Source organism: Schistocerca serialis, chromosome 10 (genome assembly GCF_023864345.2).
Source record: "Schistocerca serialis cubense isolate TAMUIC-IGC-003099 chromosome 10, iqSchSeri2.2, whole genome shotgun sequence".
In the NCBI taxonomy this organism is placed as follows: Eukaryota; Metazoa; Arthropoda; class Insecta; order Orthoptera; family Acrididae; genus Schistocerca; species Schistocerca serialis.
In genome coordinates, this window is record NC_064647.1 from 250,948,631 (window position 1) to 250,960,972 (window position 12,342).

Below are 12,342 nucleotides of genomic sequence, written 5' to 3' on the forward strand. Positions count from 1 at the left end.
AGGACTTCGACATCCTCGTGGGAAAACTATCTGCCTGAAACAGTTTTTATGCTAGTTGAGAGATGACAGTCGAGATGTTCCGCAGAAGAGGGGCGTAGCATAGTGACTCGGAACTGTCACAGCACTCACTTCACTGTAACTTGTTACAGCCTCATGACAGCTGCCACTGCCTGATGACAGTTGCCACTGCCTGATGACATTTGTCACTGCCTGATAACAATTGTCAGTGCCTGTCAGTTGTCACTGTCTGATAACAGTTGTCACTGCTGGGTAGTTGTAACTGTTTGAATATAATTAGTTTTCGATATAACGATATAACGAATTAGTTGTTATATTTTTGCATTTGAAGTGCTAAGGGGTCTGCGCACGTTCAGTATTTATCAACTGCACTTATTTGTCAAACCTTCAGTATACTCTATCAACCCACAAACCACCAACATCATTGTCAATATTTTCAGTTGGCAACACTATTTCACAAAGCTAAAATGTCGAACACCCAAAACAAAGCGTGTGCCGCAATTACATTAGCTGCAGCTACAGTAAACAACGAAAAAGAGAAAATGGTTAGAAAATAGCTGAGAAAGAGGACCGGAAATTCGTGTCATAATAACGCCAAAGATGGAAGCAAAGAAAACATGCAGAACAAATTTTCGGTCTGCAGCGAAGTGTGCGCGGACTGTCCGACTACTGCAAAGGAGGTCTCACGCCTGCGTCACCTTTGAAACCGTGGGTCACGGGTCCGTCCCAGCGCACGCTTGTAATCCGCCTACTTGTACACATCGAGTTCAGTTGTTCAGCATGTCCCACTCAGTGCACTGGCGCCATATACCGACTTCAGTCGCAAGAACACCGGCTGTTCGCTGGGCAGCCAAAAGAGACACTGTCCGACTACTGCAAAGCAGGTCTCACGTCTGCATCAGCTTGGCGGTTGGGTGCACTGTGCACTGCCAGAGCCCGAGCGTGTTCTCGTAGATACGATTTAAAGTAACCACTGTTATCTATTGACATGTATGGCATAACAAATCTGATGTGACACATCAATCTCTTGAAGATGGTATTCACTTTGATATCACAATTGAAGACCTAGGCTGAAATCTGTGGCCGGCCGTTGTGGCCGAGCGGTTCTAGGCGCTACAGTCTGGAGCCGCGCGACCGCTACGGTCGCAGGTTCGAATCCTGCCTCTGGCACGGATGTGTGCGACGTCCTTAGGTTAGTTAGGTTTAAGTAGTTCTAAGTTCTAGGGGACTGACGACCTCAGCAGTTAAGTCCCATAGTGCTCAGAGCCATTTGAAATCTGTGACGAGGCATAAGTTGCAACTGTGCAGTAACATTTCAACAAAATCTCAAAGTAAGACACTTCAAGTAAATGCGTTGTGATTTTTTTAAAATACAATCATAGAAAATAAATCGCAACACCAAAAAAAAAAAAAAAAAAAAAATTACTGTAGGGCATCAAGTTTTTTGGAATACTTTTGAGTAGGTAACACGTTTAAGTGATCAAAACTACAAGATCATAGGTTAACGTAAGTGCAGGATAAGCCATTGTAAATGTGAAATGCTTGTACATTACACGTAAACTGTGAAATGCTGGTACATTAATAATCAGTGTAGCCGCCAGAATGTTGAATGCACGCATGCAAACGTGCATGTATTGTGTCGAACAGGTTCCTCGTGTCAGCTTGCGGGATGGAGTTGCGTGCCTGTTGCACCTCATAGTTCAATACAGGACGGTAATACTGTTTGTGGACGGCGCTGGAGATGTCGTCCGGTGATGTCCCACGTGTGGACGATCGGAGAGAGAGCTGGTGATGGAGCAGGCCGAGGCAGCTCGTCGGCACCCTGCAGAGCGTGTGGGGTTACAACAGCGGTACGTGGCCGCACGCTATCCTGTTGGCAGACACCCGCTGTCATGCTGTTCGTGAATGGCAGCACAGCAGGTCGAATCACCAGACTGACGTACAAATTTCCACTCAGGATGCGTGGGATAGCGACGAGAATGCCCCAGCTGTGATACGAACTCGCACCCCAGACCACAACTCGAGGTACGGGTCTAGCTTGTCTAGCACGCAGGCTCTCAACTAGCCCCCTCCTTACGGTCACCACTGGCACCAGAGGCAGGACCAGCTTTCATCAGACGTCCACCCTGCCCTCCAATGAGCTCTCGCTTCACAGCACTGCCGGTGCTTTGTGGTCAAAGGAACGCACGCTGCAGGGCGCCTGGCTCTGGGGGAGCTGTTCTCGAAGTAATCGCCTTGTGACAGCTCGTTGCGTCACTGCAGTGGCAGCTGCTTCTCAGACTGCTGGTGCAGGTGCAGTAGGACGCGCCAGAGCCGTGCGCCGAACACGACGCTCTCCTCTCTCGACAGTACTGCGGGGCCGTCTCGCGACCGAACACCGTCGTCAGCACCGCTGTTGGTAATCGCGCTCAGTGGCTACTTCCCTGTCTTCTGTAGTACTGCAGGAGGAACATACAGCTTCTCGTAGCCCATTTGCACTCGATCTTTATCTCTGTCTAGTTATCTACGTCGTCCTCACACTCGTACAGCGGCAGCAGTGAGTTGAGCTGCCTCCCGCTGTGGGCTGACGCTGCGCCACCGGGCTCGCCCACGAGACAGCAGGTGGGGCCCTGCCACAACAAAAGCGGGTCGGCCAGTCACAAAGACGCGTCGCCCGGGCCGTGGCAGTCCCTCGCCTTCCGCTGCTGCCGACACCGAGACGTGCTGCCCTCCAGTGCGGGGCCCCGTCTGCGCCGCTCACGTCCGGCTGCCTCACCCGCTAGCTTCTGATCAACGAGCCACTGTTAGACCTGCTGGTGCTGGGGCTCCAGCTGGAGTCGCAAAGAGTGGGCAGTTTACACGGAGGCTTCTTCCAGTCTGTGGGCACCACCGAGGGATATCGGGTTCGGGGCTGTGAGCCATCGTGCCACATACCTCTCCAGAGGTCCAACGCGCGCGCGCGCACACGAACACACACGCACCTGCTGACAGGCTCACATGTATGAGGCTGCCACCGGCCGCTGCCACTTCACCGAGCAGCACTCAGTCTGCCCGGTGTACCAGCACTGCCACAGCCGGACACGCCACCTCCCGGTCCTTTGCCGAGGCAGCGATTGCTGCCCGAGAGTCGACGCGTTCCGTCAAGTCACCGCCGTCGACCGCTGTGTGACCGTACTACTGAATAAAGAATGTATTTTTTATCTGAGCTCTTCTAATTCCGTGACTGCTTCGTTATTGTAGCTACGCAATACATCGGGCTGCACACACCATCCCGGGTCAGGGCGACCGTCCTTGCTGTTAGTGGTGTCTGCATCCCAATACTATGGCAAGATAATTATTAAAATGTACTGCCTACCTCACCTGGATAGTCGTGTTTGGAAAGGCGCCACTTCTGGTATGGGTACGTGCACGGGCCCCAGATCTTGTCTGTGTGGCAGTTTAATTTTGAGTATCAGTGTGGCAGCCAGCCTGTATGTGGGGTTTAGGTGGTTCCCCATGTCCCATTAGGTGAATATCGGGCTGTTACCCAAGTCACATCTCAGTTACACGATTTGCAAACACTTAGGAAACTTATGCTCATTTTCACACCAATAACATAGTCAGTTGGGGGGGGGGGGGGGGGGGGGAGAGGGAGACACGTATTCCGTCCTCGAGTGGGGAGGGCGTTACAGAGTAGCGACAGGAGGGCCGTCTGGCAACTGTGCGAAATCCGTTAATAACCGAGCAGGCCCTGCACCGATGTGGGACAAAGGTACAAGAAAAAGAATTAGGTTAAAGAATATTGCCTAGTCAGATTTAAATCATTGTCAGAAGATCGACAGTCAATCTGAAACTTTCGCTTTCAGCTCTCAGCTGGGTTGCTACTCGGCCAGTATCTGCCGCCTCAGGCTGACACTTGCTGTGTGCTCGGCCACTGTGGGAGCGGCTCGCCAGCTGGCTCAGAGAAGCGCCGCCTTACCCAGCAGGTCCTGCTGCGGCAGCCAGCGCCTCAGCATCACGTTCCCCGGCACCCTCAGGCCCGGCTCCAGCTCCAGCCCAGAGCCGGCCGTCCCGTTCAGCGGGGGTCGCGGCGGTCCCTCCAGCTCCAGCTCCAGCTCCAGCTGCGGCACCCCCTCGCCGCCCGGGCCGGCCTCGTGCTTCCACAGCACGCGGTACGGCAGGCTGCCGAAGGCGGTCATCAGCAGCCGGTGCAGCTCCGCCGGCATGTTGGCAGCCCTGACGCCGGAGCCCATGCTCACCAGCACGAAGCCAGACGGCGACCCGCTCACGAACTCCTCCAGGTCCTGCAACCGTAACGGCACCAACGAATTCAGCACACCGCCATCGCCAAACGCTGCTCTCGTAGTTCCGTACTTCAGAATGAGTGTGTGGGATAACGTGGGAATCGACGTCTCCTGCATCTCCCGTCCTTCACGAGGTCCTACTGAGGGGGACAAGCCATTGGCTCTTCCCTCCTGCGATGAAGGTTCTACTGCTGGCGCAGCTTGTAGTTAAAGACAAAGAGGTGCTGCCAACCGGGTGGTTATAATTAAACTTTCCCTATTTAACACGCTATCACACGGAAACGAATTACCGTACGAATATCAAACTTGGTAGCATTAATCTCCAGACTATGGGGTGCAGGATTTCCTTGCTTCACAGCTCCACCTTCCAGTTCCAACTATGGCCACCAGTTGCTGTGATTCGCAGTCTCACACACCTGACCAGTCGCAGTGCACTTGTTGACGTGTCAACAAGAGCTTAGACAAAAAGAGCAGGGCTTTATTGGTGAAGCTCTATTATCGAAGCAACAGTAATGCTGCAGCTGCACTTCGAGAACATCGTCGGCTGAAAGGATCACTACAGAAGGGTCCTCTTTCTCCACCTGCTGTGCGGAGCACGATGAAGAAGCTCGAGTCGAGTGGAGAACTGTGCTTCGCTCCAGGAAGAGGCCCACAACTGGTTGCACCACAGGTGATTCATGAAATCGCTGTTGCTATCGTCACGCAGTACCCGTGCTGTGTCACGACAGTTGAAGGTCCCGTGGTCCACTGCACGGAAGTTGTTTCGAACCATTCTCAAATGGTATCTGTGCACGATCCCTACTGAACGGCAGCTTCCACCACAGGACGCACAATGACGTGTTCACTTCACTCTCCAGTTTCTCACAAGCATTGAAGATGACAAGAGCTCGCCCTGGACCATCCTATGGACAGATACAGCTCATTTTTCTCTGACAGGAGAAGGGAATACACAGAATTGCCGAGTGCGGAGATCTTCACCTACAGTCACGGTACATGAAGTTCCTCTGTATGGTCAACGTGTTACCCTAACGGTGTGGATTCACGGTTACCTTCGTCACTGGCCCATTCTTAATTGAACAGGTTGGCGCTCAGGGACCAGAGACGTGCAGTATGACTAGCCAGCGATACTGTGCGCTTCGCCGGCATGTCATACCTGACCTACAGCAGAGAGACGCAATGAACTCAACAGTTTTCGTGCAAGATGGGGCCCCACCGCAAATCGCTGAAGTTCACCCGCTTCTTCGAAACACATTTGGAAACGATCAAATTATCAGCCGATCGTTTCCAACTGCTCGGCCGGCAGGATCACCTGATCTCACTCCGTGTGATTTGTGGTTGTGGGGCTACCTGAAGGACAGGGTTTACCAGGCGAACATTCACACATGTGCTGAAACGCAGCATACCGAGAGAGGTAGCCAGCTTACCTACGGAAATGCTTCGTTCTGCAGTGCAGAATGCAGTCCTGCGCTTTCAGACTGTTCTGGACACTGAAGGGCACCGTGCTGAGCCCATTTTGCAGCAGTAATGGTACCGGTATGATGTACCGTGGCAGCACGTTAAAACTGTTTCAATTGAATTGATTCTGCATTAATTCTCTTCCCCGTGTCCAAGGACACCAAGTTTGGTACTCGTACAGTGATTAGTTTCTGTATTATAACGTGTTAAATAGGGAAAGTTTAATTATAAGCACCTGGTGTATATTAAAAGACTTAATAATAGATCAGAGAATTTAAATTATCAGGACGCCTTTCGAAAATTTCCCTCACGAATATGCATAATGAGAGTGAATGTTTCGAGAACTGTCATATCAAAAGATGTTTTCTGAACAGCTTGTAGACAGACTTAAGACTGCACCTTGGAATGCCAGTGAGCTCCATGTGGCTCAGCTGCTACAGAGTACAGCTCATTTGGGCCTCCTGAAGGCCTAGCCGACCTACGTCACGTCACGAGCAGAATCTGGCAGAAGCCTTACTGGATTTCTTCGTATACAGTTCTAGCCCATATTTTGTGGACTTTATATTATTACTTCCGTTCTGTGAATATATACTATTCAAAACACCAGGACGCTGACGATCGCCCGATAATTTGTCGTTATCGCTATGATATGGTGTATTAAAATGTTGCAGAAGTCATGTCTGGTGGTTAAAGAACTTCCATATTTCGTTGGTTTCGTATTATAACCAGTGCCTTTTGAAAGTATGTCGTTTCAAGAAAATGGTGCATTGTAGATGTACACTTCTGGCCATTAAAACTGCTACACCACGAAGATGACGAGCTACAGACGCGAAATTTAACCGACAAGAAGAAGATGCTGTGATATGCAAATGATTAGCTTTTCAGAGCATTCACACAAGGTTGGCGCCGGTGGCGACACCTACACCGTGCTGACATGAGGAAAGTTTCCAACCGATTTCTCGTACACAAACAGCAGTTGACCGACGTTGCCTGGTGAAACCTTGTTGTGATGCCTCATGTAAGGAGGAGAAATGTGTACCATCACGTTTCCGTCTTTGATAAAGGTCGGATTGTAGCCTATCGCGTTCGTGGTTTATCGTATCGCGACATTGCTGCTCGTGTTGGTCGAGATCCAATGACTGTTAACAGAATATGGAATCGGTGGGTTCAGGAGGGTAATACGGAACGCCGTGCTGCATCCCAACGGCCTCGTATCACTAGCAGTCGAGATGACAGGCATCTTATCCGCACAGCTGTAACGGATCGTGCAGCCACGTCTCGATCCCTGAGTCAACAGATGGGGACGTTTGCAAGACAACAACCATCTGCACGAACAGTTCGACGACGTTTGCGGCAGTATGGACTATCAGCTCGGAGACCATGGCTGCGGTTACTCTTAACGCCGCATCACAGACAGGAGCGCCTGCGATGGTGTAATCAATGACGAACCTGGGTGCACGAATGGCAAAACGTCATTTTTTCGGATGATTCCAGGTTCTGTTTACAACATCATGATGGTCGCATCCGTGTTTGGCGACATCGCGGTGAACGCACATTGGAAGCGTGTATTCGTCATCGCCATACTGGCGTATCACCCGGCGTGATGGTATGGGGTGCCATTGGTTACACGTCTCGGTCACCTCTTGTTCGCACTGACGGCACTTTGAACAGTGGACGTTACATTTCAGATGTGTTACGATCTGTGGCTCTACCCTTCATTCGATCCCTGCGAAACCCTAAATTTCAGCAGGATAATGCTCGACCGCATGTTGCAGGTCCTGTACGGGCCTTTGTGGATACAGAAAATGTTCGACTGCTGCCCTGGCCAGCACATTCTGCAGATCTCTCACCAATTGAAAACGTCTGTTCAATGGTGGCCGAGCAACTGGCTCCTCACAATACGCCAGTCACTACTCTTGACGAACTGTGGTATCGTGTTGAAACTGCATGGGCAGCTGTACCTGTACACGCCATCCAAGCTCTGTTTGGCTCAATGCCCAGGCTTATCAAGGCCGTTATTACGGTCAGAAGTGGTTGTTCTGGGTACTGATTTCTCAAGATCTATTCACCCAAATTGCGTGAAAATGTAATCACATGTCAGTTCTAGTATAACATATTTGTCCAATGAATACCCGTTTATCATCTGCATTTCTTCTTGGTGTAGCAATTTTAATGGCCAGTTGTGTATGAAAAACGTTTTGTTCTTGTTAGGATCTGTCATAATCAAATGCCAGTTAATAATATAGCGACGATTAGTGTGGATAGAGGAAGAGAATTGTGATACCAAAGTTTTTTGTTTACATTCTGCCTTTTTCACATTTTATTTATTCACCTTCTCGTTTTCTAAAAGGTTCTAGGTCTGTATTATTAATTTAATAGGAGTATGTCATTCCGTATTAGAGGCATCTTATCCGCACAGCTGTAACGGATCGTGCAGCCACGTCTCGATCCCTGAGTCAACAGATGGGGACGTTTGCAAGACAACAACCATCTGCACGAACAGTTCGACGACGTTTGCGGCAGTATGGACTATCAGCTCGGAGACCATGGCTGCGGTTACTCTTAACGCCGCATCACAGACAGGAGCGCCTGCGATGGTGTAATCAATGACGAACCTGGGTGCACGAATGGCAAAACGTCATTTTTTCGGATGATTCCAGGTTCTGTTTACAACATCATGATGGTCGCATCCGTGTTTGGCGACATCGCGGTGAACGCACATTGGAAGCGTGTATTCGTCATCGCCATACTGGCGTATCACCCGGCGTGATGGTATGGGGTGCCATTGGTTACACGTCTCGGTCACCTCTTGTTCGCACTGACGGCACTTTGAACAGTGGACGTTACATTTCAGATGTGTTACGATCTGTGGCTCTACCCTTCATTCGATCCCTGCGAAACCCTAAATTTCAGCAGGATAATGCTCGACCGCATGTTGCAGGTCCTGTACGGGCCTTTGTGGATACAGAAAATGTTCGACTGCTGCCCTGGCCAGCACATTCTGCAGATCTCTCACCAATTGAAAACGTCTGTTCAATGGTGGCCGAGCAACTGGCTCCTCACAATACGCCAGTCACTACTCTTGACGAACTGTGGTATCGTGTTGAAACTGCATGGGCAGCTGTACCTGTACACGCCATCCAAGCTCTGTTTGGCTCAATGCCCAGGCTTATCAAGGCCGTTATTACGGTCAGAAGTGGTTGTTCTGGGTACTGATTTCTCAAGATCTATTCACCCAAATTGCGTGAAAATGTAATCACATGTCAGTTCTAGTATAACATATTTGTCCAATGAATACCCGTTTATCATCTGCATTTCTTCTTGGTGTAGCAATTTTAATGGCCAGTTGTGTATGAAAAACGTTTTGTTCTTGTTAGGATCTGTCATAATCAAATGCCAGTTAATAACATAGCGACGATTAGTGTGGATAGAGGAAGAGAATTGTGATACCAAAGTTTTTTGTTTACATTCTGCCTTTTTCACATTTTATTTATTCACCTTCTCGTTTTCTAAAAGGTTCTAGGTCTGTATTATTAATTTAATAGGAGTATGTCATTCCGTATTAGATGTTATATATATGTATATGAGCTCTTTCTCTTAAGAGTGACTTTGTTACATTGTGTGAACATGCCGGGGAATATGGACCAACGAATTTGCAAGATTCTTTTCTACGTCCTCGCCTGATTAGATCGGAATTCAGTATTCAGTTATACATTCAAAACTCAGTAACTACATAAGATCCGTGACGGCACAGACGGATCACTGTTTCATCGTTCAGACTCATAAACACCATGCACCAAACACACACAAAACATTTGACCTAATAAGTTTAGAATTTAAACCAGGAAAATAATTAAAAATAAGACCCAAATAGCAGATGCAGCGTTAAAGATCTCTGCAGATCACGTCTTCCAGTACCATTTGTTGCGATAAAAGAGTCCAAATGTGACGTTAACAGATGAATGTGCTGTCAATAGATCTTGTTTTGGAATTAGCTTTCCGTGTAATGTAGTAGTTGACCATGCTGCACAAAGGAAATGTGGTACGTAAACTTTTGGCTACAGTGTAATTTCCTCCCCTCGCCCCCCTCCCCCTCCCCAAACCCGAAATTTTGTTTGTGGTGACACAATGATCAGTAGCAGACCTCGGATCCAGGTTAATTCCGGCTGTAAAGTAACGGACGTGTTAGGGACTTTTTTGCCGATTATCAGAGATCAGGCCAAGGTGGGAGACAGTTTTTAGAACGTCGGAATATTCCAGATGCTCAACCGCTTCTGCTGTAGTGGGTAGTCTGTGTGTGTTGCGCTTTAGTGTCCCAAACTGCGCTTAAAAACTAAACAGCTATTAAATTGAGTGCCTGAAAGTCACTGAAAGGATATTAAGCTGTAAATGACGCTAGCTTGCTATAGCTACACGCAGCATATAGCGTGAGAGTTAGTGAATTAGTTACGTGTTCCATACATTATCTGAACGTTTTTTTATTGAAATCATTTGCAACGAGTCAGTTTACAGGATATGTGCACATGATTATTGTTAACGTTAATGAACACATAGCCGGCTGGTGTGGCCGTGCGGTTCTAGGCACTTCAGTCTGGAACCGCGAGACCGCTACGTTCGCAGGTTCGAATCCTGCCTCGGGCATGGATGTGTGTGATGTCCTTAGGTTAGTTAAGTTTAAGTAGTTCTAGGGGACTGATGACCTCAGATGTTAAGTTCCATAGTGCTCAGAACACATTAATTTTTAGCACTAATCATGATGCTGCCTCAACATAAGTTTTTTCTACAGGTTACTAGTTTTTAAATAGAAAAGCGTTCAAGATATGGGAGGAGTTGTATAGGAGAAGTGATTTTAGTTTCATTTTAAAATTTTCTTTGCTGCCTATCAGATATCTTATATTATTGGGCAATGATCAAAAATTTTTGTTGCCCCATACTGAACTCCTTTCTCATCCATTGACAATTTTAATGATGGATAATAAAGGTAATTTCTACCTCTGGTGTTGTAAGTAAGTCCCTCACTGGCCTACTCAAATTATGGTGGATTATTTATGACGAATTTCATTTGCGAGTATATGTATTGTGGTGACGCAGATAAAATGCCTAGCTCCTAGAAGAGGACATCTGTGTGTGAACACCACATATTACTCTTACTGGTGACTTTTGCGCAATCAGTATTCTATCTTTCAATGATGAATTACTACAGTAAATAATTCCATAAGGCATTATTGAGTGGAAATAATAAAAATATGCAAGGAGGTACATTCGTTTGTTTTCAAGATCAGCACTGATAAAAAGAGTAAAAGTAGCTGAACTGAATTGCTTCCAAAACTCAGGTTTATGTTTATTCTAGTTCAAGTTATCACGAATATGTGCAACAAAAAATTTGAAGCATTCTACCGTATTTAATGACGACTGTTCATGCTCTGGTCAGTTGTTGGTATGACTATTTGTTGTAAAGAACTGAACATAGTGTGTTTTTTCAAAGTTAAGGGAAGGTTCGTTTTCAGAGAACCACAATAGTTCTCTGGATAATATAATTTACTATCTCTTATGTTGTTTTGCCTTTAGTGGAACTTATTGCAGCACTAGTATCATCTGCAAACAAGTACCAATTCTGCATGTTGAAAGTTGAGTCGAAGATTACTCACGCATGTAAGGAATTGCAGTGGACCAAGAAGTCAACCCTGTGGGACACCTTTGCGATTTCTCCCCAGTACGCAAAATTTCGTACCTTTCCAACAGTGTTTGAATGACTAAGCGTAAGTTTTTCATTCTGATTGTCAAGTACGATTCTAACTGGTTGTGTGCAAAGCCATCAGTTCCAAAAAAACTTGAGTTTTTCTCAGAGTGTAAAATGATGTATGCAATCAAATGCCTTGGCAAGCTCACACGATACACGAGCAGCGCGCTGCAGAGAGGTGTGGTACGTATAGAGAGGACCCACCTGGGGCAGCGGCTTGGCTGGCCGACAGTGCAGGCAGCCCACCTCGGCGACGTCCGGGAAGTAGGCGCGCGGCAGAGTAGTGGGGCTGAGCGCGTTCTGGAGCACGAAGCTGGTGTTACGCGCCAGCCAGCTGATGGGCGGCACGTCAGGACCCAGGTGGCGACGCACGCACGGCTCCAGCAGCAGCTGCCGGCACACACTCACTCACAACTAGCTCATTTACGTGTTCCACTGGTTATAGCTGCAACTGCTATCTGCGATGTGGAAATGACCAATTTTACAACTACACTAAGCTTTATAAACGGAAAATGTAGCAACGTGCTGACCTGGTCAAAAGCACTCCTCTAAGTAATGCAGAAATGACTGCTGGGTGTCACAACAGGTGTATCTGCCAGAATAAAAGGAGTTGCGGAGTATTCTATTGTCGGCAGAGGAGCACTAACAGCAACGTGGGTCAGCAAGGAGACCTCAGTGACGTCATACGTTGACTGGTCATTGAATGACACCTGATTAACAAAACCATCAGGAGCATTTGAATCATTCTGAAGGAGCCCAAGTAGACTATTGGTAGTGTGATTATGAAGTCAAAAAGTAAAGGAATGAGCACAGCTAAACTGAGACCAGGTAGACTGACTGATGCGGATCATTGAGAATTGCAGAGGG

General features: G+C 47.9%; 1 protein-coding gene across 1 annotated transcript in view; it reads right to left on the minus strand.

Annotated features, from left to right (window-relative positions):
• Positions 1–12,342, minus strand: part of LOC126424730 (uncharacterized) — a 101,717-nt gene that overhangs the window by 9,982 nt on the left and 79,393 nt on the right. Inside the window, exons 8-10 of the mRNA XM_050087449.1 lie at positions 11,680–11,865; positions 4,099–4,280; positions 3,956–4,008 (exon numbers count right to left, since the gene is read on the minus strand). Of these exons, the coding sequence (XP_049943406.1) occupies positions 3,956–4,008; positions 4,099–4,280; positions 11,680–11,865 (421 nt within the window). The remainder of the gene's footprint in view (positions 1–3,955; positions 4,009–4,098; positions 4,281–11,679; positions 11,866–12,342) is intronic.